A 26,880-nucleotide genomic window follows, 5' to 3' on the forward strand; every position below is an offset into this window, starting at 1 on the left:
TCGAGCTTTTTATCTATAATTTCCAGCCGGGTCTCCTGCGGCCACATCCCGGAGACAGCGAAAGGCCCGTGCCGAGCATCACGCACGCAACCCAACTGAAGGAAGGGGCATCTCGACGCCCGACCTCCCCTGAGAAACGGGGGCTTTTCGGGCCCTGATCCTCCCGGGCTCCACCTCAGAGACCTAGAATCCTGCCGAGCGAGCAAACTGGCGTCGGTGCCTGGATCCCCCGCCCGACACCATCACAGAGAGAGACGAGGGGAAAAAAACACAGAGGCGCGTGATCATGCAGGTTTTCCTTCAGGTTGCAGCAATGCAACACATTCGAGCGGACGCACACACACACACACACACATACACGGATACACGGATACACACACGAGCGGATCAGGATTACAGCAGCAGGCGGTTCGTCGTTATTAATCCGTTATACGGCCTCCTGTTTCCGGCGTCTATCCCTCCGTCTCCATCACGATCTCGATCTCAGTCTCTCTCTCGGGTCAGCATCACGGTCCAGCACGTCCACACGTCCCTGATGGATCCGGACTCCAGGCGTGATTTTGGACGCGGGGCTCGAACGCTCGACTTGAATCTCGTATCGCTGCTTGTGGTTTTTTGCTTATCTTTGCTGTCTCTCATCCTCTGGCTCTCTCATCCTCTCTCATCCTCTCTCACATTCTCTCTCTCTCAGATCTGCTTATTACAGGAGGAGCCAAACGCCCCCCTCCCATCCCCCTCGCCTGCACCGACTCTCTACCTCCACTTAAAGAGACACCACGCTTCCCTCTGCGCAGGGACTCGCAGTCTTTTTTGCCGAGTGACCCCATTTTAAGGGTTTAAAACTGTTGCCACCCCATCAGGAGCGTCTCACTGAACGAAGGCTCATTTAAATAAATCACTGTCATGATTTCATTATAGGGACAGTTCCAGCCCAGTGTGTAGAGCTTTAAGCTATCGGATGTTGTGGGTTCTAATCAGGGTTCTGCCATGAAGCAACATGTTGGGCCCCTGAGCAAGGCCCTTAACCCTCTCCTAGGGCACCGTTCGATGGCTGTCCCTGCGCTCTGACCCCAGCTACCAAACAACCTGGGATGTGTAAAAAATATTGTACTGTACACAAATAAAGGTATATAAGAGAAATAAAGACTTTCTACCTTCCCCATATTATTATTATTATTATTATTATTATTATTATTATTATTATTATTATTATTATTATTACTACTGTTATTATTATTATTACTACTGTTATTATTATTTTATTATTTTACTGTTATTATTATTATTATTATTGTTATTATTATTATTATTTTTTTTTTACTATTATTATTATTTTATTATTATTATTGTTATTATTTTATTATTATTATTACTCTTATTTTATTATTATTATTATTATTTCTACAGTTATTATTATTATTAGTTATTATTTTATTATTATTATTATTTCTACAGTTATTATTATTATTATTATTATTATTACCCTGTGATGGACTGGTAACCTGTCCAGGGTGTTTCCTACCTTTCTGTGATAAAACAGACAATGAATTAATAAATGAATTCATGTATTATTATTTTGATCATTAATATTATTATTATTATTTTTTTTATTATTATTATAAGAACATGCCAAACAAAGTGTGACACAGTTAAATCTGTTACCAGTAAAAATCACTAATATTCGACAGCATTCCAATTCATCCCAAAGTGTTTTAATGGAATTAAGGTTTTCCACATCAAACCTGTCAGACCAAAAACCAGAAATCGTGTCTTTATGGACCTTGGTTTGTGCACACGGTCTTCCCTAAACTGTTGAGTCAAATTTGACAGCAATGAATTAAATTCTGTAGAAATGACTTGAGGAAATTGTGTGGAATCATTATTTTTTCATGTGGCCAAAAGTATATGGACACCTGTATACAAGCTTGCTGGACTTCCCATTGTAAAACTATGGGCATTAATATTAACACACCCTTGAGTCTTTAACAGGCTCCACTCTTATACCAAAGCTTTTGAATTGGTGCTCTTTCAGTCAGAAAGGCGTTTGTTAGGTCGGACAGTGATGTGTGAAGAGGTTTTTACTCTGTTCTGTGCTCAGTGTAGGAATATGTGTAGAACTGTTGATGGTAATAATCTACCCAGTGCTGTCGGGTGGTTTATAGACAACTGGTTGAGAAACGCTGGAGTATTTTTTTTGAAGAGAGAAATTTGATGCCAACACGTACAATTCTCACTTTCTTTCTCCTCGGGGAGCTCAAGTCTCATATTGATTTAGATAATTGCCTGTTTTATGCTCTCTCTGTCTCTCTCTCTCTCTCTCTCTCTCTCTCTCTCTCTCTCTCTCTCTCTCTCACACACACACACACAGACACTATCTTTCTGTTTACACTGCACTCACCAGCTTTGGCATTGTGGTGGCGCTGTTAAGGGGTTGCAAACACTGTAAGCTCTTAAAATTGGGTCTCAATTCAAAAAGAAGTTGAGGACCCCTTTAACTAAGGAGCTGACTAGCACCCATCGTTTTTGACTTATGTGCAATCAGCCGGCTGCTTCTTTACTCCAGCCAGCAGTGGACTCTCACGAGAGCTGTATGGTAAAGTGATAGAACAAATATAAGGAAGGTTTACAGAAGCAGGCGCACCCTATGGTGCAGGCAATATTTTTACTGCTAAAGTCATTCAAGAGTGGCTTGATGACTGTGGTCTTGTACATTGTACATAGAAGGTTCTGGAGTACAGATTTTGGTATGGGGGTGATGATGGTACCCCTGGACATGCATATGTGCATGTGCTAGTCTCGTTCTACTCCGCCCGGCTGCACACGCAGGACACAAACGGCCGAGCGCGTCCGTACAATCAGGCCTGGGTTGAGGGAGCCGGTTTAGCTGATCTTGTCACTTCAGCTGGAGCGTGTGCTGTTGAGTTGATTAGCATTAGTGCAGGACGAGGTGGGGGTGGTGGTGTGGTCGGTCGGTCGGTCGGTTTATGAGCACAGTGAGGCATGCAGAGCGTAGGAGTGGAAAAAAAACCACACACACACAGAAACACAGAGAGAGAAAATGCAGAGGAGGATGTGAAGCACCACAGGTGTCTCCTTAAGAACATTCAGATATCAAAATACAAATGCTGCTTTACACAATCATCCCAGAAATGAGCTGATGGTGAGGCTCGTCCACCTGCTTATTCTGTATTTGTGCACTTAAGTCCATAATAAAAACAGCATCGATTCTAAATAAATCATTCATTTATATATATATATATATACACTGATCAGCCATAACATTAAAACCACCTCCTCGTTTCTACACTCACTGTCCATTTTATCAGCTCCACTTACCATATAGAAGCACTTTGTACTTCTACAATTACTGACTGTAGTCCATCTGTTTCTCTACATACCTTTTTAACCCCCCACAGGACCACCACAGAGCAGGTATTACTTAGGTGGTGGATCATTCTCAGAGTATACCTGCTCTGTGGTGGTCCTGTGGGGGTCCTGACCATTGAAGAACAGCATGAAAGGGGGTAACAAAGTATGCAGAGAAACAGATGGACTACAGTCAGTAACTGTAGAACAACAACGTGCTTCTATATGGAGCAGAAAAGATGCAATAAATGCAAGTGAAAAGAGATTCCTAGCCTGCATGAAGGCATAGCATGCTTCAGTCTATCTAAACAAGCCAAGATGCCACTGTTATTATTATTATTTTATTTATTTTTTTATTATTATTATCTCATTATTACTGTTGTTGTTGTTATTATTATTATTAGTAGTAGTAGTAGAGGTAGTAATACTCTTAACAGGACGTCAATCCATCGTGGGGCCTTGGCCATACTCTCATACAGACACAGCCAATCATGTCTCTATGTAGATGCCTGACCGGCTGATAGCACTGCTGGGGATTCAAACCATGGTTAGCAGTGGTAGTGGGTTAGCGTAATTTACTGCTCTGCCACCCGACCGCCCAAGTATTATTATTATTATTATTATTATTGTTGTTGTTGTTTTGTTGCTTTTTTTGTTGTTGTCATTATTATTATTATCATTATCACTATAATTATTATATTTAATATTATTATTAATATTAGTATTATACGTACTATTATTGTAATTTTTATTATTATTATTAATATTATTTGTATTATTTTTTATTTTTTATTTTATTATTATTATTATTATTACTATTATTATTGTTTTGTTGCTTTTTTTGTTGTTGTCATTATTATTATCATTATTATCACTATAATTATTATATTTACTATTATTAGTAGTAGTAGTATTATACGTACTATTATCATTTTAATTATTATTATTAATATTATTATTATTATTATTATTATTATTGTTATTATTATTATTATATAAAGAATCTGTTCTGTTCTATTAACTCGTAATAACTGAAAGCTGATTTCTCCCTCTAGTGGTTGAATTTGAACAGTGCAGTTTCGTAATTTGAAAAATATGAAAAAGGTCAAACCTTTCAGCAATTTACTACCTTCCACACACACACACACACACACACACACACACACACACACATAAGTATGTGGACACATAACCATCAGCTTGTTGGATATCCCATTTCAAAACCGTGGACATAAACACAGTGTCACAGATGTTGCAGCCTAGTCTGTTCTGAGAAGTGTGTCTGTAGGAATTTATGCCCATAATGTAAAAGCATGCTGGACGTAAAGGTTTGGCCTGCATTAGATGTTATGATTCCTTCCAAGGGTGTTCAGTAGGTTGGGGCTGTAAGCAAGTCACCGAAGGCACAATGAAATCTGTCTCAGTTGCAAGTCAAGGGTTTTTCAACTGGATAATGACCCACAGCTAAAAGCACTCAACAAGGGCTAAAAACAAAAACACTGGACTATTCTGAAATCTCTCTCTCACTCTCCAGCATTTCTCAACCAGTCCTCTATAAACCACACCTACAGCGCTGGATAGGTTATTACAATCAATAGTTCGACACATTTTCCTACACTGAGCACAGAACAGAATAAAAAACTGTTTACACATCACTGTCCGACCTATCAAACGTTTTTTTTGACAGAATGGGCACCATTTCCTACAGATACAATTTTGTGGAAAATCTGGTCATAAGAGTAGAGGCTGTTATAGACTCAAGAATGTGTGTTTAGGGGGGGGGCAATTTTCTATTTTTTTATGCCCCCTCACATCTATGGAAAGAGCTCAAACATGCAGTCTTGAGAAGACAGTTGTGTCTTATTATTCTTATTATAGGAATCGATTATTCCCACTTATTGCTTCTGAAGGGCAGCTGTAGCCTAGTGGTTAAGGTACTGGACTAGAAATCAAAAGGTCGCTGATTTATTTATATATATATTTTTTTAGCGTGTCCAATTGCTTCATGCTTCCTCTCCACCAATGCCGATCCCCGCTCTGATTGAGGAGAACGAATCTAACCCACACCCCCTCCAACACGTGGGCAGCAGCCGTATGCATCTTATCACCTACACTTTGATGAGTGCAGTGCAGTGCAGCTCAGCGTTGTGTATGGAGAGACACACCCTGAGAGCACTCTTTTCTCATCTCTGTACAGGCACCACCAATCAGCCAGCAGAGGTCGTAATTGCACCAGTCATGGGCCCCTAAGGTTGCTGGTTCATGTCCCACCACTGCCTTTGAGCAAGGCCCTTAACCCACAATTGCTTAGACTGTAGTGTATACTGCACAGTACTGTAAGTCACTTTGGAAAGAAGCTTCTGCTTCTGCTTCTGACAATGTAAATGTAGATGTTGTGCAACAAACTATTAGAATAAACTTTTCATATTTGTCCATGCAATTCCCATTTGTTTTATTATATATTATAAAATATTATTTTGAGTCAAATATGTATAATATATTTTATTCAATATGGAATAGTCAACTGATTTCTGAGGAAACTGTGGGTTCTTCTTTTACCAACAAATGTGTCCAGGTCTGTATGTACAATAATCCACATTACAGACGGTGTAACTTTATTTTTTTAAGTTTGCATTTATTTAGTAAAGTATTTGAGGATTTAATGTATTTATATCGAGTTTTATAAGCGTTCTGGCTCTGATTTCATGAGTGAGGAATGAATTTACAATCGTTTACATCTACAGAACCAATACAGATCTGAGTGCTGCCTGAGGGGAGGGCTCAACCAATCAGAGCGCGTAGAAGCGCTACTGACAGCCAGCGCATCCAATCGGATTGACTAGTGGGCGGGCCTAATGTGCTGTATTCGGGGCTGGACAGAGGAACGCTGTTGCCTTTCACTCGACTTCTCGACTGGACTTAAACACAAAAAGAACCCAGAAATCTGATTTAATTTAGCTGTTTATGGATTATATTATAATGTAGAAGAACCAGGATGAGTTTAAGGTGTTAAATTAAAAGCTAAATGACGGATTACGGGGTGAAATGTGGCCTGTTTTGAGTCGGCGGTGGAACTCTTGAGAGAGGAGAGGTGGATGGGATTGTTTGGATGGTTGGATTGTTTATAACGGTTTTGTGGAGCGTTTCTGGAGGATCTTTATATGGAAATAAAATGCATTTCAATCCTCCCAGGATTTCTAAACAATGCTAAGCAGTGTTTTCTGTCCTGAAGCTGAAGATAGATGGTTTACAGAGAGTCTGGAGATACTTGGAGCAACTCCAGTCTCATTTCTCTCCTTCCTTTCTTTCTTCTCTGTAACTTCCCCTGAAGTTCCTTCAATCTGTTTTTGTTTAGATCAATCTGCTCAACAATGCATAAAGCAAGAAGAAAACTGGGCTTTTATTCTCCACCATTACTGGTGTCCAGTCCTTGAACTTGAACCCGAGTCCCTCAGGATGTTTGATGATTCTGGAGTTCGGGATTAAAGACTCTTTTGGGCCAAGGAAAACTCTCATGTTGTGGAAGCAGAAGTCTAAAGTAAACACACACCGATGGGAATTGCATGGATTTTAATCTTCTCAGGGTGTTTTATTACATTTTAAGAATTGATTCCTGATTTAAAGCAGAGCAGGAGGTCTGTAGATGGACTGTGGGTAGATTCGGACGTACTTCATATACTGCTTCACTTCACAAACTGTTCATCAATCATAATTGAGGATAATTTGGTAAATTGGTGTTTTGTCTTCGAGCCTGAGCCTGTACTTGAGCGTTTTGTATAGGCTGGGTAGATAAATCTGGAGGAAATAAGAGCCATTTTTATCAATTTCTCAGGATAACCATTAATCAATGGATTCCGGTGATGTTTACAGCCTACGGAGCCAGACACCAAGCAATCACGCTCAACTAATTTGCAGCTTCTGCACATTTTTCTCTTTGTGAAGATCGTAGTAAACAAACTGTTCCATCATTCTCCACCGTTTTTGCACTGTTGAGCCTCTCGAAGTCTGACATGAATTATTATTTGTTTAGGAAAACCTTTGAAAGGTTGCAGATTGAAGTCTTCTTGTAATTCATGATTTAAAAAGTAGTGTTTACAATTTAATTTATGTTAGTTTGGACATACCTGGAGCTTTCTTGGAGATCCAACCATGAAATAAAGTCTAAAACGAGGACGAAGCTTTGTTATCCGGCATCATGATGAGACCTTATGAGATATTTATTGGTTTCCTGTTCTACAGTTGATCAGGATTTTGGCAGAGCCGCCACACAAACTCCTTTCTGCTCTGCTTTGTGTCGTTTGGAAGGACAATTTGCAACTAAATGCAAGGATTTTATGAAATACGATTAATTTCCACTATTATCGATGATTTATCGATAAATCTGTCTTTAGTTTGGTATCGTTTTTGTTTTTCAGTATTCCCCTTCACTGCCTGTATACATTCAGGGTTCTTAAAACATACAGATTCTTGCTAACGATGCACAGATCCCGTTTCCCTTTTTTTAATAGGTTTTGTTTTGATGGCAGCTGGATTTAAGACACTTTGTGGCCTTTGTTTACATTGATCTCAGGTAACATTGCATTAGATTGGACTGGAAACGCTATCAAATCTAATCCAGTGTTTTAGTCCATTATCATCCAGATACCAAAGTCAGAACGGTGCTGCACCAAATTCTCCTCTGCACCTTAAAATGCCTTTCTAGAGCCCGACTTGGAACGTTTTTAAGGTACGGATTTAGTACAGCGACAAACCGGAGAATCTTTCCCCTAAAAGTTCAAAATGGTGGAGAATAGGTGTTGCCTCAAGAGAGAAGGGGTTTATCGCTGGTTCTCGGGATTAAGTTCGGCTCGGAGGGCCGAGTTCCTGTGTGGACTGTTGGACCTTTGCGTCCCAGTGGAGCTGCGCTTCCTTGGATCCTGCCTAGAGGACCTCGCCCGTAAGGACTACCACTCGCTGAGGGACGCCGAGATCAAGGCCAACAACCCGGCCGACCTGGCGCTTCTGGCCAACGTGACGGACGAGGTGGTGCGGAGCAAGCTCCTGGTCTCGCTGGCCCTGCTCGGATCGGACAACCGCCTGGCCGCCGGCGTCCTTTACCGGACCCTCACGCACATCGATACGGTCGTTCACGACTACGGGCTGCGGCCGAGCGACGGGCGTACGGGCGAGCAGTTCCTGCTGCTCTTCACCATGGCAGCCAATCATCCTGCCTTCAGCTTCCACCAGAAGCAGGTGCTACGTCAGCAGCTGGTGCAGATCCAGGAGATCCTGCAGAGCAGCGGGGCCGAGACGCCGCACGGAGGCAGTGCGGGTTTACCCACTGCGCCGACTTCGTCGTCTACCTACGCCAGCCCGCCCGCACACCTCACCTGCTGCACTAAGGTAAAGTTACTCCAGAAGTGTGCAGAGCGTCTTCGATCCAGAGTTACCTAATGCATGAGTTTGTTCAACTTGTACACGAGCGCCCCCTTGTGGAGGCTTTACGTTACATCTTGGGAACCACAGTGGGACCAGATTGCCACCATTTCCATTAATTGTTTTGGTGCATCGTTTGTGTTGTCTGGGTCGCGGTATAAATCATGGACATCTAGAGAACCATCTATGGAGCTTCAAGTCCCTCCAGTAATAATTCTGCTACAGTCTGAGAATCACACACAGCCCTGAAACACACAGAACCTGAACTTACATTTAAAGCCACATGTTATTGAACCCTGCTCCCAAGAACAAAGAAAAATGACGCAGCCCCGTCGTCCTCGTCCGACCCCGGTGGCGTCCCGGTATAACCGCGCGGTCTGGGAATCACTTAATGCGACCCAGCTGCAGGACCCGGTCCGAATCGCTCACACTTGTTCTGCTGCCACGGTTTACGTCCTCGTGTCTCCTTCAATAAAGCGGGTCACTGCAAACCAACGAGGAAGCATTTTTTCCACAGGAGTGGTCTCTATTAGGATGTCAGTGCCCTCCGCATGTTACACGGGCTTTGTGTAGTTTGCTGTTAGTCATATCCTGTGCTCGTCACTGTCAGAGGAGCTCAGAAATCCTAGATTTTGGACAAGGAACGCTGTTCCAGTCGCCAGTAGGATCTCTACCTAGTTGCAGTGATGCTTTGTGATGCTGTTCACACCTTGTTGTTGCCTAAGTTTATTTATTTAACTTGCACTTTGTAGTTCTACAAGTACTGACTGTAGTCCATCTGTTTCTCTACATGCTTTGTTTCCCCCTTTCATGCTGTTCTTCAATGGTCAGGACCCCCACAGAGCAGGTATTATTTAGGTGGTGGATGATTCTCAGCACTGCAGTGACACTGACATGGTGGTGGTGTGTTAGTGTGTGTTGTGCTGGTATGAGTGGATCAGACACAGCAGCGCTGCTGGAGTTTTTAAACACCGTGTCCACTCACTGTCCACTCTATTAGACACTCCTACCTAGTCGGTCCACCTTGTAGATGTAAAGTCAGAGACGATCGCTCATCTATTGCTGCTGTTTGAGTCGCTCATCTTCTAGACCTTCATCAGTGGTCACAGGACGCTGCCCACGGGGCGCTGTCGGCTGGATGTTTTTGGTTGGTGGACTATTCTCAGTCCAGCAGTGACAGTGAGGTGTTTAAAAAGTCCAGCAGCGCTGCTGTGTCTGATCCACTCATACCAGCACAACACACACTAACACACCACCACCATGTCAGTGTCACTGCAGTGCTGAGAATCATCCACCACCTAAATAATACCTGCTCTGTGGTGGTCCTGTGGGGGTCCTGACCATTGAAGAACAGGGTGAAAGGGGGTAACAAAGCATGTAGAGAAACAGACGGACTACAGTCAGTAATTGTAGAACTACAAAGTGTTTCTATATGGTAAGTGGAGCTGATAAAATGGACAGTGAGTGTAGAAACAAGGAGGTGGTTTTAATGTTATGGCTGATCGGTTAATGTAAAATCCTGGCATAGACTGAGCAATCGACTCTGCGAACTAAATCTAAGCATATTTGTGCTAAGGGACGATGGCTGAACAGGGTTCTGCTGACCACTCAAGGTGTCTACACAGGGGGTGGCTCTCCACGCGCCCCTGACCGGTGAAAAGAAGCGGTGAAGGGGGCAGCCTCGGCCCTCCTGATCAAGACGCAGCGATGCTTCAATTGGCCACGACTGGTTTGGGTGAAAGTGGGTGGAAAAAAATTAAGTCCTGAGGGGTGTCCAAATACCTTTGGTGGAAAATCTAGAACGGTTTTGGGGTGTGTGGGCTTAACCCTTAATCTAACTAATGACTGGCATCGATGGCGCCCATGATGCAGATTTCAGCAGCACCAGCGCTTTAGCATTTGTTTTTATTCTGAGGTTCAGTTTTCCGTGGGCACTTGTGGGTTGATGTCGTTCCCGTTACAGCGTGTGATCGGAATTCCTAATCCGACTCGATTCGTAAAGCGTAGCGACGGAAAGCCTGGTCATGCCGATCAGGACGGTGGCATGGCGGTAACCTAAAACTCAAGATAGTAAGTAGTAAGGAGCTGCATACAAGTGTGTGTGTGTGTGTGTGTGTGTGTGTGTGTGTGTGTGTGTGTGTGTGTGGAAGGGAAAGTACCGGGTGCAGCAGGAGAGAGAAAAAAAAGAAATCGTCTGTATTTAGTGTTTTGTTGGTTTTGGCTGGCGTGGAGTTGAACTCAGCACATTCCGTCGGGCTGAAGTCAGACCTCTGAGCGACGCTCCGCTCTGATTCACCGGCCGAGTCAGACGCCGGCGCTGGCGCTCAGCTAAACACCGACGCTAAGACGCGGCGACCCGAACCGAGTCGGCCGTGTGAAAACGGCTTCGTCCGGTTTACTTCGACTCCCTCCGACGACGGAGAACGATCCGAATCGTTTACAGCCCCGGTCACTCCACTTCACTTCCCTCGCCTCCAGTTTAACCCTCCCGGGCAGGATATGACGGGACACACCATGGGGTCAAAAGTATGCGGACACCCCGTTGCTAACAGGTGTACGAGACCAATAAAACAAGCTCAAACTACCGGTTTGTTCCATAAATATCACACATGTGAAAACATGGCGTTACAAAAACATACAAACATATAAAGTTTAATGTCGAACACAGTCGTGGACAATTTTGTATTTCCAGTTCACCTCACTTGCGACCTCCTGGTGGAAACCCACGCAGACACGGGGAGAACATGCAAACTCCACACAGAAAGGACCCGGACCTTCTTGCTGTGAGGCGACCCACCAAGCCGCCGTGCCGCCCGTTTTATTAAAAGCAACTTTAGCTTAATGTGCTTTTCTTATAAACAACATTACTGTTTGTTTCATTTTCAGCATTCTGATCCTGGTCAGGGTCGCCGCGGTTCCAGTTCCACCGTGAAACACCTTGAACGGGGGTGCCGATCCATATCGGCGGACTTTTTGTTGTTGTTATCTAGGAAACATTTAGATCCGCTTTCTATCAGAGACTTAAAGAGGAGAATGTAAGACCAGCCGTCCATGTGTTGAAGCTGAAGTGTAGTTGGGTCAGTAAGCCAAAACACAGTAGTCCAGGGCACACAGGGCAATTTCTAGTAGCTCCACTATGGCCTGACTGCATGTCATCGGACCTGCGGGAGGAAACCGGAGCACCCGGAGGAAACCCAGACAGACACACGGAGAACAGCAGGAGTCGAACCCACACCCATCCAATAAAAAAAAGTCATTCGAATTGTTATCAAATGCCACCAATATGATCATGAAGTACACATAATCTTGTACACAGATTGCAATTATAAGACAGATTTACTGTAGGAATTTGGAGTAATAAAATGGCAAATTTATATAAAGTGTCTCTTCGAATGTGTTATCCCATAAAATAAGCAAATAAAGTGATCATGCCACCACTATATTCAAATCCACGCCCATCTTGCTGTGAGGTCACAGAGCTACCCACTAAAAATTAAGTACGTGAAAGTTTCCTAGCGACGTCCTAGTAAAGTCCTGACTGGATTCCAGTAGGGATGTTGTGATCAGACCTGAGATGAGCAGCGTGTCGGATCTGAGGTGCTTTTGTGAAGCAGGGAGCTGAAATTCCTCCACGGCGATGTGAAAGGTCAACATCGAATTCTGGGACGTGTTCAGTTTCAGACAGTCCTTCTAAACGTGGTGCGAGCACTGATCATGGGGGGGGGGGGGGGGGGGGCGCTTGACGTGCAGTAATTTAATAACATATTTACTCAGTGTCACCGGGGGCAATGACTTTTTCTCACTCACTTGTTTCCTTCCTCAGACGGTACAGAGAGAGGCGACGACCGGCCCGGCCGACGACGATTTGGGCTCTGAGGTCACGTCTCCGACCCCGCTGCCCTCTCCTCAGGAGCTGCCGGCGAAAGTGCATTCTGGGAAGTCTGGAAAAGGTGAGTGTCTCGATCTTCACGGGACGAGACGGCGAGCAGCCGAGCCAGATTCTGGAACATGAAGGTACATGTGAGGAGCTGAAGGAATGTCTCCCCCGTCCAGTCTCCCGAATAGCTCCAGAATTCCCAGTCACGGGAAATTCTTGTATCTTGGATCTCTTGTAATCGGGAGTCTTTCAGGTCGGTGTGTATTTCACACTACAGGACTGATCGGTGATAGGGGGTCACACACTACACCATCTATCACCGACTGGAATCTCAGGCGAGCTTCTCTTGTCTCCCAAACTACGTTTAGTCACGATAACAAACGCGAGAAGTGACGAGGGGTTTAATGATACCGCGTCCTAAAATGCACGTCAACAAGTAGCGAGCGATCAAAGTTTGTGTGCTGATGTGCAGCGTAAAATCAAAGAGGATAAATAAATGAATCTGGGTGGATTTGGCAACGTGAACAGCATGGATTGTTCTATAGTGAGTTGGAGGTTAATAAATATGTTTTGCAATGCAGCGTGGGTGTTTTGTAGAGAACGATCAGGTCAGAAATACTGTAAAACTCGTGTGTGTGCTGATGTATTCTGATATAATCTACAGTATATTACGCCCCTATCCCACCTTTTTACACTCCTCCCCTGCGTTTCCCTTCACACCGTATCTTGCGTTCTCATTGGCTGTTCGACACCGCACTCATTGCCAGTCGGGCAACTCAGATCAGATATCTGACATGCTAGAAATCTCGATTCAGTTGCCGAGCCGCTCGGATGGAGTTGTTGAGTAGTTCACACATAGCGATTGGGAGCCGGGTTTTGATCGCCGAGCGAAGGCTGAGTTCCCGAGCCAGCAAATCTAGCGCCGACCAGTCACCGAAAATCAGGGCAAAAATCGTGTAGCGTGAACCAGGTATAATATGTTTCCAGAATATATAAATCCATTTCCAACTGTGTTTGTCCACCAAACTAATAAAAACCGTCTTAGATCATTCGTTCACTAAGCTCTCACTTATGCCTTTACAACCAATCAAGAGAGAGATTGAAATTCCGCCTGAAATCTGAATTCCGAAGCTCTGATTGGTTTATACAGCTGTTTTTAAGGCTTGAACCACGAATGAATCTCTATCACAAATTGACTGATTCATTTGTGTGAGCAAAAAGAATGAATCTTTACCATAGATAAGAGCACAGCTCCCTGATTCGATTCCAATGAATCATTCGTTTGAAAAGAGTCGTTTCGGACAGTGATGCGGTTTGCGTGTGTGTGCGTGCACTCACCCACCCGCTCATGCAGTGTGCTGAACAGCGCTTTTGTCCTAGACATACTCGATATATCAAATATGGCCATTTTTTAACATCGTGTTAAAAGTAATATCGAATATATCGAATTTCACGATATACCGCCCAGCCCTAGTGTAAAGCAACTAAAACCACGACTCGGGTAACTAAGTTTGGAAAACTAACAACCAATTCTGTGGACGCAGGAAAGGGGGAGTTAAAACGCGGAGATGTCTCAGCAGGACAAGCGTCTACACAGACATGACGGGCTGTGAGGTCCGGACACTATTATTAAAAGGGGTGACCCCTGAATACAGGAGCAGTCCGGAGGAGGCAAAGAACCCCAGGCCTGGTGTTGGTGCTTGTCGTCCACTTTAAGGAGCCTGAAGCCGCTCTGTCCACTCCGTTCGTTCGGACCGATGTGTGTTATTTGTGTGTGATATTTTTGGAAAGGTTTTGTGGTGTGTAACGGTGTAATTACACGTAGCGGGACGTCGGCACGAGGCCGCGTCTGAAGCGGAGCCCGGTTTGAGCTTACGAACCGCCTGCACTTTTTATTATCGGCAAAATATCGTTGTAATGGTTTTATTTATAGCAGGAGCTCTATTTTATGTGGAATCTTTTTCTTCTAATGTTTTTAACACGCAGGTCGTTTCCTCCCGCTTTAACCCCTGGTGCTTTTCTGTACGGCCGCGCCGTTACTCCATCGGCTCCAGCGAAATGAGTTCTGACTGTTAGATGAGGAACAGAGTCGGGATCACTCCGGACCGCTGCGGTAGATTTATTAGCGTTGTTTGCCTGTTAAACGTAGGTGTATATCAGGGACGTGTAAAGTCAAGCTCAGCGCCCAAATGTGTCCCGGGGGAAGATTTAATCTCTTTTTTTAAGAAGGGGACTAGTGGCTTGTTTATAATAAATCAAGGGATTCTGGTGGAAAATGGATCAGGACATCATGAGTCTGTGTTGCTTAAATAAAAGAAATGTTCCAACATGAAAGTACTGGGGGTTCGAATCTCAGCAGAGCCACCGACCTGGCAGGGAGTCCACTTGTCGTGGCTCTACATACGTGATCCGACTATGGGTGATACGTCTTCTGATTCCTGTAACGCCGCCTACAATGATGTCATGTGGGCACCTCATTATACGCCATAACATTAAAACCACCTCCCTGTCCATTTTATCAGCTCCACTTACCATATAGAAGCACTTTGTAGTTCTACAATTACTGACTGTAGTACATCTGTTTCTCTGCATGCTTTGTTTCCCCCTTTCACCCTGTTCTTCAATGGTCAGGACCCCCACAGGACCACCACAGAGCAGGTATTATTTAGGTGGTGGATGATTCTCAGCACTGCAGTGACACTGACATGGTGGTGGTGTGTTAGTGTGTGTTGTGCTGGTATGAGTGGATCAGACACAGCAGCGCTGCTGGAGTTTTTAAACACCCTGTCCACTCTGTTAGACACTCCTACCTAGTCGGTCCACCTTGTAGATGTAAAGTCAGAGACGATCGCTCATCTATTGCTGCTGTTTGAGTCGCTCATCTTCTAGACCTTCATCAGTGGTCACAGGACGTTGCCCACGGGGCGCTGTTGGCTGGATATTTTTGGTTGGTGGACGATTCTCAGTCCAGCAGTGACAGTGAGGTGTTTTAAAACTCCAGTAGCGCTGCTGTGTCTGATCCACTCATACCAGCACAACACACACTAACACACCAGCACCATGTCAGTGTCACTGCAGTGCTGAGAATCATCCACCACCTAAATAATACCTGCTCTGTGGGGGTCCTGTGGGGGTCCTGACCATTAAAGAACAGGGTGAAAGCCGGCTAACAAAGTAGTGTGTGTGTGTGTGTGTGTGTGTGAGTGTGTGTGTGTGTGTGTGTGAGCACTAAGTTAAGCTTCAGGTTAATGTGAATTTCGGCTGTAACCACAGGCCAGCGCTATACACGGACGCATGATGTCATGAGCTGAGCCGGCATAACAGCACCAAAACACATTATTTCATCTTTTCTGAGGTTTTTTTTTCCACTTCCTGTTATTCAACCACACCGCCGGTATTTTACCGTGGTATTCTTAGCACGCCGGACAAAAGTATCGGGACGCCCCTTCTAAATGATCGATTTCATGTGTTTTAGCCACAATAATGAAGGTGTTAATAAAGGAGGCGTGTCCTTTATACCTGTCAGTATTAATAAAGGAGGCGTGTCCTCTATACCTGTCAGTATTAATAAAGGAGGCGTGTCCTCTGTACTTGTCAGTATTAATAAAGGAGGCGTGTCCTCTGTACCTGTCAGTATTAATAAAGGAGGCGTGTCCTCTATACCTGTCAGTATTAATAAAGGAGGCGTGTCCTCTGTACTTGTCAGTATTAATAAAGGAGGCGTGTCCTCTGTACCTGTCAGTATTAATAAAGGAGGCGTGTCCTCTGTACTTGTCAGTATTAATAAAGGAGGCGTGTCCTCTGTACTTGTCAGTATTAATAAAGGAGGCGTGTCCTCTGTACCTGTCAGTATTAATAAAGGAGGCGTGTCCTCTATACCTGTCAGTATTAATAAAGGAGGCGTGTCCTCTATACCTGTCAGTATTAATAAAGGAGGCGTGTCCTCTGTACTTGTCAGTATTAATAAAGGAGGCGTGTCCTCTGTACCTGTCAGTATTAATAAAGGAGGCGTGTCCTCTATACCTGTCAGTATTAATAAAGGAGGCGTGTCCTCTATACCTGTCAGTATTAATAAAGGAGGCGTGTCCTCTGTACTTGTCAGTATTAATAAAGGAGGCGTGTCCTCTGTACCTGTCAGTATTAATAAAGGAGGCGTGTCCTCTATACCTGTCAGTATTAATAAAGGAGGCGTGTCCTCTGTACTTGTCAGTATTAATAAAGGAGGCGTGTCCTCTGTACTTGTCAGTATTAATAAAGGAGGCGTGTCCTCTGTACCTGTCAGTATTAATAAAGGAGGCGTGGCCTCTATACCTGTCAGTATTAATAAAGAAGGCGTGTCCTCTGTACCTGTCAGTATTAATAAAGGAGGCGTGTCCTCTATACCTGTCAGTATTAATAAAGGAGGCGTGTCCTCTGTACCTGTCAGTATTAATAAAGGAGGCGTGTCCTCTATACCTGTCAGTATTAATAAAGGAGGCGTGTCCTCTGTACCTGTCAGTAATAATAAAGGAGGTGTGGCCTCTGTACCTGTCAGTATTAATAAAGGAGGCGTGTCCTCTGTACTTGTCAGTATTAATAAAGGAGGCGTGTCCTCTGTACTTGTCAGTATTAATAAAGGAGGCGTGTCCTCTGTACCTGTCAGTATTAATAAAGGAGGCGTGGCCTCTATACCTGTCAGTATTAATAAAGAAGGCGTGTCCTCTGTACCTGTCAGTATTAATAAAGGAGGCGTGTCCTCTATACCTGTCAGTATTAATAAAGGAGGCGTGTCCTCTGTACCTGTCAGTATTAATAAAGGAGGCGTGTCCTCTATACCTGTCAGTATTAATAAAGGAGGCGTGTCCTCTATACCTGTCAGTATTAATAAAGGAGGCGTGTCCTCTATACCTGTCAGTATTAATAAAGGAGGCGTGTCCTCTGTACCTGTCAGTATTAATAAAGGAGGCGTGTCCTCTGTACCTGTCAGTATTAATAAAGGAGGCGTGTCCTCTATACCTGTCAGTATTAATAAAGGAGGCGTGTCCTCTATACCTGTCAGTATTAATAAAGGAGGCGTGTCCTCTGTACTTGTCAGTATTAATAAAGGAGGCGTGTCCTCTGTACCTGTCAGTATTAATAAAGGAGGCGTGTCCTCTATAGCTGTCAGTATTAATAAAGGAGGCGTGTCCTCTGTACTTGTCAGTATTAATAAAGGAGGCGTGTCCTCTGTACTTGTCAGTATTAATAAAGGAGGCGTGTCCTCTGTACCTGTCAGTATTAATAAAGGAGGCGTGGCCTCTATACCTGTCAGTATTAATAAAGGAGGCGTGTCCTCTGTACCTGTCAGTATTAATAAAGGAGGCGTGTCCTCTATACCTGTCAGTATTAATAAAGGAGGCGTGTCCTCTGTACCTGTCAGTATTAATAAAGGAGGCGTGTCCTCTATACCTGTCAGTATTAATAAAGGAGGCGTGTCCTCTGTACCTGTCAGTAATAATAAAGGAGGTGTGGCCTCTGTACCTGTCAGTATTAATAAAGGAGGCGTGTCCTCTGTACCTGTCAGTATTAATAAAGGAGGTGTGTCCTCTATACCCGTCAGTATTAATAAAGGAGGCGTGTCCTCTGTACCTGTCAGTATTAATAAAGGAGGTGTGTCCTCTATACCTGTCAGTATTAATAAAGGAGGCGTGTCCTCTGTACCTGTCAGTATTAATAAAGGAGGCGTGTCCTCTATACCTGTCAGTATTAATAAAGGAGGCGTGTCCTCTATACCTGTCAGTATTAATAAAGGAGGCGTGTCCTCTATACCTGTCAGTATTAATAAAGGAGGCGTGTCCTCTATACCTGTCAGTATTAATAAAGGAGGCGTGTCCTCTGTACTTGTCAGTATTAATAAAGGAGGCGTGTCCTCTGTACCTGTCAGTATTAATAAAGGAGGCGTGTCCTCTATAGCTGTCAGTATTAATAAAGGAGGCGTGTCCTCTGTACTTGTCAGTATTAATAAAGGAGGCGTGTCCTCTATACCTGTCAGTATTAATAAAGGAGGCGTGTCCTCTATACCTGTCAGTATTAATAAAGGAGGCGTGTCCTCTGTACCTGTCAGTATTAATAAAGGAGGCGTGTCCTCTGTACCTGTCAGTATTAATAAAGGAGGCGTGTCCTCTATACCTGTCAGTATTAATAAAGGAGGCGTGTCCTCTATACCTGTCAGTATTAATAAAGGAGGCGTGTCCTCTGTACTTGTCAGTATTAATAAAGGAGGCGTGTCCTCTGTACCTGTCAGTATTAATAAAGGAGGCGTGTCCTCTATAGCTGTCAGTATTAATAAAGGAGGCGTGTCCTCTGTACTTGTCAGTATTAATAAAGGAGGCGTGTCCTCTGTACTTGTCAGTATTAATAAAGGAGGCGTGTCCTCTGTACCTGTCAGTATTAAGAAAGGAGGCGTGGCCTCTATACCTGTCAGTATTAATAAAGGAGGCGTGTCCTCTGTACCTGTCAGTATTAATAAAGGAGGCGTGTCCTCTATACCTGTCAGTATTAATAAAGGAGGCGTGTCCTCTGTACCTGTCAGTATTAATAAAGGAGGCGTGGCCTCTATACCTGTCAGTATTAATAAAGGAGGCGTGTCCTCTGTACCTGTCAGTATTAATAAAGGAGGCGTGTCCTCTATACCTGTCAGTATTAATAAAGGAGGCGTGTCCTCTGTACCTGTCAGTATTAATAAAGGAGGCGTGTCCTCTATACCTGTCAGTATTAATAAAGGAGGCGTGTCCTCTGTACCTGTCAGTAATAATAAAGGAGGTGTGGCCTCTGTACCTGTCAGTATTAATAAAGGAGGCGTGTCCTCTGTACCTGTCAGTATTAATAAAGGAGGTGTGTCCTCTATACCCGTCAGTATTAATAAAGGAGGCGTGTCCTCTGTACCTGTCAGTATTAATAAAGGAGGTGTGTCCTCTATACCTGTCAGTATTAATAAAGGAGGCGTGGCCTGTGTGTGTGAATGTGTGTGTGTGTTTTCACACACACACACGGTAGCTAAGCACACGGAGTGTAATGATGGGTTGCGCGGGCATTGAGGGCGGAGCGGCGTGTCTTCATAAACATTCCAGATGGGTCCGAGCTCGCCTGGTAGAGAACACACACACACACACACACACACACACACACACACACACACACACACACACACACTTAGACTGAAGCTTTATTAGTTATGCTTCAGTGCCTTAAAAAGTGTTAAGTATTTTTTAATGTAATTATATAAGTTTTGATCAAGTATCATCATCAAATCATCAAGAATGCCCAAAAAATCATAAACACCAAACCATAAACTATATGGCCAAAAGTATTTGGACACCTGACCATGAGCTTGCTGGTCAAATAGTATTAAAACAAAGTGACCTCTGTGTGATCTTTCAGTTAGAACTACAGCTGCACTTCTGGGAAGCTTCTCACGTGACTTTGAAGTATATCTGTGGGAATTTGTGCCCGTTTAGGATTGTTGATTGTTAGGATGGTTATTACCTGCCCGCTGTGAACCTCCAGCTGCTCAGATGAAAGCTTCAGGCTCTCTGACGTTACTTCTGAAGTACTTCTGAAGTTCTGATGAAGCATGGGGCGGGGCAGTAAAAGGGAAGTTGAGGGGAATTTGGAGGGGGGTTCATGTTGACCGTTTTTTGATCCTCTGATTGCATTCCTTGAACACACAGAGCTCCGTTCTGTCCACTTTATACACACACACACACACACACACACACACACACACACACACACACTGTGCTGACACTGGGGTATATTTAACATTTAACACACTGGTGTTTGTGTGGGTGGATGTATGTATATATATATACACCGATCAACCATAACATTAAAACCACCTCCTTGTTTCTACATTTTATCAGCTCCACTTACCATATAGAAGCACTTTGTAGTTCTACAATTACTGACTGTAGTCCATCTGTTTCTCTACATGCTTTGTTACCCCCCTTTCATGCTGTTCTTCAATGGTCAGGACCCCCACAGGACCACCACAGAGCAGGTATTATTTAGGTGGTGCATGATTCTCAGCACTGCACTGACACTGACATGGTGGTGGTGTGTTAGTGTGTGTTGTGCTGGTATGAGTGGATCAGACACAGCAGCGCTGCTGGAGTTTTTAAACACCTCACTGTCACTGCTGGACTGAGAATAGTCCACCAACCAAAAATATCCAGCCAACAGCGCCCCGTGGGCAGCGTCCTGTGATCACTGATGAAGATCTAGAAGATGACCGACTCAAACAGCAGCAATAGATGAGCGACCGTCTCTGACCTTACATCTACAAGGTGGACCGACTAGGTAGGAGTGTCTAATAGAGTGGACAGTGAGTGGACACGGTGTTTAAAAAATCCACTCATACCAGCACAACACACAATACTGTTTATATATCAGTCCAAAGGCAGTGATGTTGGATGAAATTCATGCCTGAATTTAATGAGGTAGTTTAAGGTGGTTGAGGTCAGGTCTTGAGTTAGACTGAAACTATAATGGACCTTCCCCAAACTGCTGCCTTAATGTTAGAAGCAAATGATTTTTGTTTGTTGCTGATTACGATGTTGACGGCGCGGTGATGGTAACACGTTGGCGTGTGTGTGTGTGTGTTTCAGTTTGGGTCGAGAGGATCGAGCTGAAGGGCGTGACGCACAAACCAGATACTACAGCGGAATACACACTGGAGGTGAGTTACACACACACACACACACACACACACACATCAGGGTTGCTGTGGGTTTGAATCATTGAATAAAAGCCAGGAAACACCCCAGAGAGATTACCAGTCCATCACACACACACACACACACACTTAGACTGCATGTCTTTGGACTGTGGGAGGGACACAGGGAGAACATGCAAACTCCACATAGAAAAGACCCTGGCCACTCGGAAAGGGAATCAAACCCAGGCTCTTCTTGCTGTGAGGCAACAGCTCTACCCACTGCACCACCATATTAATAACTGCATCATCAAACATCAACCTCTCTCTCTCTCTCTCTCTCCTCTATCTTTACCTATGTCTCTCTCTCTCTCTCTCTCTCTCTCTCTCTCTCTCTCTCTCTCTCTCTCTCTCTCTCTGTGTGTGTGCGCATGCGCGGTTGTGAGCTGTGGAGAGCGGAGCGTGGTGAGCGTGAGTGGCGTTTAATGCCAAACTTTTTTCTTTTTCTACAGTTTTGAAAGTTGTTCAGATAGATTCTGAAGTTTGAGTGTTTGTGTGTTGTGTGTGTGTGTGTGTGTGTGTGTGTGTTTGCGTGTTTGCTTGCGTGTGTGTGTGCGCGTGCGAGGTGTGCGGGGAGTCTGCTACCGGCATTTTGCTGGGAGTATGGCGTTTCCAAACACTACGGCGTGCGAACACCTGACACGCCGGCACAGTGTAAAGGTGGAATCCCGGGTGAGCGTGGAGGAATGCTGTTTGGCGGTGGGGAATGTCGTGGGGCATTGTAACATTGTTTCTGCCTCACGCATGAATAAAGCGGTTGTGGTGTTTTTGAACTCGGTGGAAAAAACGAATGAACTGATTCAGAACAACATTGTGATAAATGGTCAGTTCACTCAGGTAATGCCCCTCAGTACACCAGCTAGGAAAATCATTGTGTCTAATGTTCCCCCCTTTATTAAAGATGAAATGATTGTAAAAGAACTGTCTTATTTTGGAAAAGTAGTTTCCCCAATTAAAAAAATCCCTCTTAGCTGTAAATCACCCCTAATTAAACACTTAGTGTCTTTTAGGAGGTTGGTTTACATGGTGCTCAGGGACGGTGCTGACGAGCTAGATTTAGCTTTAAAGTTCAGAGTGGAGAATTTTGATTATGTGGTTTATGCTACATCAGAAACAAGTATGAAGTGTTTCAGGTGTGGGCAAGTGGGACATCTTATCCGTGCTTGTCCCGAAAAAATTAATGATCATGTTGGCAAGGCTGGCAGTGCTGAGCGGATGGGGTCAGTCGTGGTGGAGCTCGTGGACGCTGTTCCCCCTACAGCTGATACGCAGCTGCCCGCAACAGTCCCCAATACTACATCAACACCAGAAGAAAATGAACCCATGACTGAGCATGCCACAGATGAAACCATCATGGCAACTCCAGTCATGGATGATCTCTCCTGTGTCAATCCAGACGTGGAGGAACCTAAGGTACAGGAACCTCACGGTGAAGAGCAGGATAGAGAGACAGGGGATAACTGTATTGAGATGACTCCAGACCAAATAGCAGTAAATGTGGCTGAAGTTGAGATAGAAATGGATGACGAGTCTGTGTTTAAAGTTCCTCATAAGAGAAAGAAGCGAGCACAAAGCAACAAAAAAAAACAGGCCAAGAAAGAGGTCAGAACAGAGGACAACGGAGAATCTGACAGTGATGGCTCCATCTCTGATTCAGGCTGGTCTGTGTGCTCACAAGAAGAGAACAGACCTATTAAATATACAGCTGAACAAATTAAAAAGTTCTTGCGAGTAACTAAAGGACAGAAGGGTGTACAGGTAGAAGAGCATTTTCCTGATAGTTCCCAGTTCACTCTTGATGTTAAAAAGTTAAAAAAGGAAGATGCTTTTAATGACTTGGAATTTTTCCGTTTAAAGAAAATTTTGACTAAACTTAATAAGATAAACAGTGAAGAAGAGTTTTAAATTATTTAGCATATCCATGGGTGAAATAGTTTTTATTATCAGTGTGTTATATCTTATTTATTTTTTAATGGGAGATTTTAAAGTCGCTACTTTAAACATAAATGGAGCAAGAGACACTGAAAAAAGGGCAAAGTTTTATGAGCTGTTAAAACAGAAAAATATTGATGTTGCCTTTGTACAAGAAACACATAGTGATGCCAGTAATGCTGCTGATTGGGTGAAAGAATGGAGGGGGCTTGCAATTTTAAGTCACAATACGTCTCTTAGCGGTGGCGTTGCTCTTCTTTTATCACAAAGTTTTATCCCATATTCATATACTGTAGATGAAATTTTAAGTGGGAGACTTTTAAAAGTAAGAGCTGTCTTTGAAAACCATGTGTTTGTTTTTATTTGTGTTTATGCTCCGACTGGGGGAATAGATAGGATGATCTTTTTAGACACACTGAGCAATGTGATTAGAGACTGTAGCACCACAGACCTTTTAATACTGGGTGGGGATTTTAACTGCACAGCAGACAGCATAGATAGAAACCATATAGAACCACATGCTGCTTCACGTAAGCGCTTACGTGAAATACTGATGGCTCAAGACTTGTGTGATATCTGGAGAAACCTTCATAATAAACAGAGACAGTATACATGGGCTCATGCCAGAGATAATACACTCTCACTGGCAAGGCTAGATCGTTTTTATGGTTTTAATTATCAACTGTCTGCTTTTACACATTGTTCGATTTTCCCAGTTGGTTTTACAGATCACTGCATGGTCCAGTGTACAGTCGCTAAGGGTAATGTGAAACCACGAAGTGCATATTGGCATTTTAACTCAGAGCTTTTAAATGATGCCAATTTTAAAGAATCTTTTATATTCTTCTGGGAGGTTTTTAAAGCACAGAAAACATATTTTACTTCACTGCAACAATGGTGGGATGTAGCCAAGGTACAGATTCAATCATTCTGTCAGCAATATACTCTCAATGTCACTAGGGACATAACTAGATCTTTAAAAGCTTTGGAGATTGAGGTAGTGGAACTCCAATGTTTAGCAGAGGCCACAGGAAATCAAGAGCATATTAAGACTCTTAAAAGAAAAAAAAAAGCACTAGATGATCTGCTAGGTACTACAGCTAAGGGGGCGCTGGTCCGCTCACGTTTTCTGAATGCCACTGAAATGGATGCTCCTTCAAAGTTCTTTTTCGGTCTAGAGCATAAAAATGGACAGAAAAGATTTATGCATGCTGTGCGAACAGAATCAGGGGATCTCTTATCAGAGCCCACTGAAATTCGCAAGCAGACAGTCAGCTTCTTCTCAAAGCTTTATCAGAGCGAGTGGTCAGTGACAAAAAAGGTAGAGACAGAGTTCTTCCAGGACCTGACAAAACTCACAGAACAATCAGCTACAGAAATGGACAGTGAACTCTCACTTGGGGAGCTATATGAAGCTCTTCAAGGAATGGAGAATGGCAGAGCTCCTGGCATTGACGGACTTACGGTGGAGTTCTACAAGGCTTTCTGGTCAGTGTTGGGACAAGATGTGCTAGATGTTCTTCAGAGGAGCGTGCAGGAAGGGAAGCTCCCTCTCAGCTGTCGGAGGGCTGTGCTGACACTGTTACCTAAGAAGGGAGATCTAACGTGTTTAAAGAACTGGCGCCCAGTCTCCCTGCTGTGCACTGACTACAAGCTGCTCTCTAAAACATTAGCCTCGAGACTGGGGAAGGTGATGGAGCAGGTGGTTCACTTTGACCAGACGTACTGTGTGCCTAGCAGATCTATTTTCGACAATGTATGTCTAATTAGAGATATTTTGGACATCTCCAGACTATTGGCTTTGAAGACTGGTCTCATTTTCCTAGACCAGGAAAAGGCTTTTGACCGGGTTGAACACGGGTACTTATGGAAAGTTCTGGAAAACTTTGGCTTCAACCCTGGTTTCATAGCTATGATCAAGGTATTGTATAGTGACATTGAGAATGTACTTAAAGTTAATGGTGGTTTATGTGCCCCTTTTAAGGTTCACAGGGGTGTCGGACAGGGCTGTGCACTCTCAGGAATGTTATATGCTTTAACCATTGAACCCCTGTTGTGTAAACTAAGAGAGAGAATCACTGGTTTTTATGTACCTAACTGTAATAACCCTTTATGTGTGTCTGCATATGCGGATGACCTTGTCATCCTGGTAAGCACACAGACAGATGTGGACATTTTAGTTAAAATTTTAAATGATTTTAAGGTTTTATCATCAGCAAAAGTAAACTGGCACAAAAGTGAAGCTGTATTAGTTGGAGAATGGAATGGAGGGGAACCTACACTCCCTGATGGACTGACATGGAAAACAGGAGGGTTCAAATATCTAGGGGTGTATTTGGGGGACAGTGACACTGTACAGAAAAACTGGGACAACATTGTTGAAAATGTAAAAGGGCATCTCAGAAAATGGAAATGGCTGGTCCCCCAAATGTCTTACCGAGGGAGAGTACTTATTATCAATAACCTGGCTGCGTCCTCTTTGTGGCACAAATTAGCCTGTGTTGACCCCCCACCACACCTGCTAGCTAACATCCAAGCCCTGCTGGTGGACTTTTTCTGGAACCGATTACACTGGATACCACAGGGAGTACTTCATCTGCCCAAGGAAGAGGGGGGACAAGGACTCATTCACCTGGCTAGCAGGACCGCTGCTTTCCGCCTACAGTTCATCCAACGACTTCTCAGTGGCCCCAAGGAGCTCGTCTGGAAGGAGGTGGCCTGCAGAATTCTACACACAGTAAAAGGACTAGGACTGGACAAAACCCTGTTTTTAATGGACACAAAAACATTGAACACGGCTGGATTACCGAATTTTTATAGGGGACTTTTAAAGGTTTGGAGTCTGTTTAAAGCAAAAAAACAGAATTCTACCACCTTACACTGGCTCCTTAAAGAACCTCTTCTCTATGGAACCCGTCTGGACATTACAAACACAACTACACCTGCACTAGACAGAATACTTATCTCTTCGGGAGTCACAACCCTCCAACAGCTGGTGGACGCTGCAGGACCAGAACTTACTGACACAGAGAACCTAGCTGCAGGACTAAGATTGAGGTCCCTGCGAGTTTCGGGCCAGCTCCTACACCGTTGGAGATCAGCACTAACTTCGGAAGAGCAAACAATGGTAAAGGACTATGGTGCAGGGGCGATCCACCCTACAGAGGATGACCCCTTTCCTGAACTGACTATCTCTCCAGTTCTACATGACTGTCAAGGACCCCTCATAGAGTGTGAAGGGGAAATGGAGATGAACTTTAATTCAGTTTCAGGTAAGCTACTGTATAAGGCTTGTGTAAAGGTTTTAAACAAGAAGAAGCTTGACAAAAGAACTGATACACCATGGAGAAATGTATTGGGGCTATGTGATGACACTAAACCAGAATGGAGGGCTTTGTACAAACCACCATTAACAAAAAAGTTTGCTGACCTGCAGTGGAGAATTTTACACGGTATTGTAGCTGTCAATGCTTTTATCTCTGTTTTAAATCCTGAAGTTTTACCACAGTGTCCTTTTTGTGCTTTTAGAGAAACTGTGTTTCATGCTTTTATGGACTGT

The 26,880-nt window shown here is 43.8% G+C and overlaps 1 protein-coding gene across 2 annotated transcripts in view; it reads left to right on the forward strand.

Moving 5' to 3' along the window:
• Window positions 1-26,880, forward strand: part of zcchc14 (zinc finger, CCHC domain containing 14) — a 66,729-nt gene that overhangs the window by 23,148 nt on the left and 16,701 nt on the right. The window contains exons 1-3 of one of the 2 annotated variants that reach the window (XM_063000305.1): window positions 7,934-8,748; window positions 12,605-12,731; window positions 21,283-21,353. In XM_063000305.1, coding sequence (XP_062856375.1) covers window positions 8,146-8,748; window positions 12,605-12,731; window positions 21,283-21,353 — 801 coding nt within the window. In that variant the 5' untranslated portion in view covers window positions 7,934-8,145. Of the gene's footprint in view, window positions 1-7,933; window positions 8,749-12,604; window positions 12,732-21,282; window positions 21,354-26,880 lie in introns of those variants that run through there. The other variant, XM_063000306.1, reaches the window with a different exon arrangement.

The sequence above is a fragment of the Trichomycterus rosablanca genome, chromosome 8 (assembly GCF_030014385.1).
Source record: "Trichomycterus rosablanca isolate fTriRos1 chromosome 8, fTriRos1.hap1, whole genome shotgun sequence".
Classification (NCBI taxonomy): domain Eukaryota; kingdom Metazoa; phylum Chordata; class Actinopteri; order Siluriformes; family Trichomycteridae; genus Trichomycterus; species Trichomycterus rosablanca.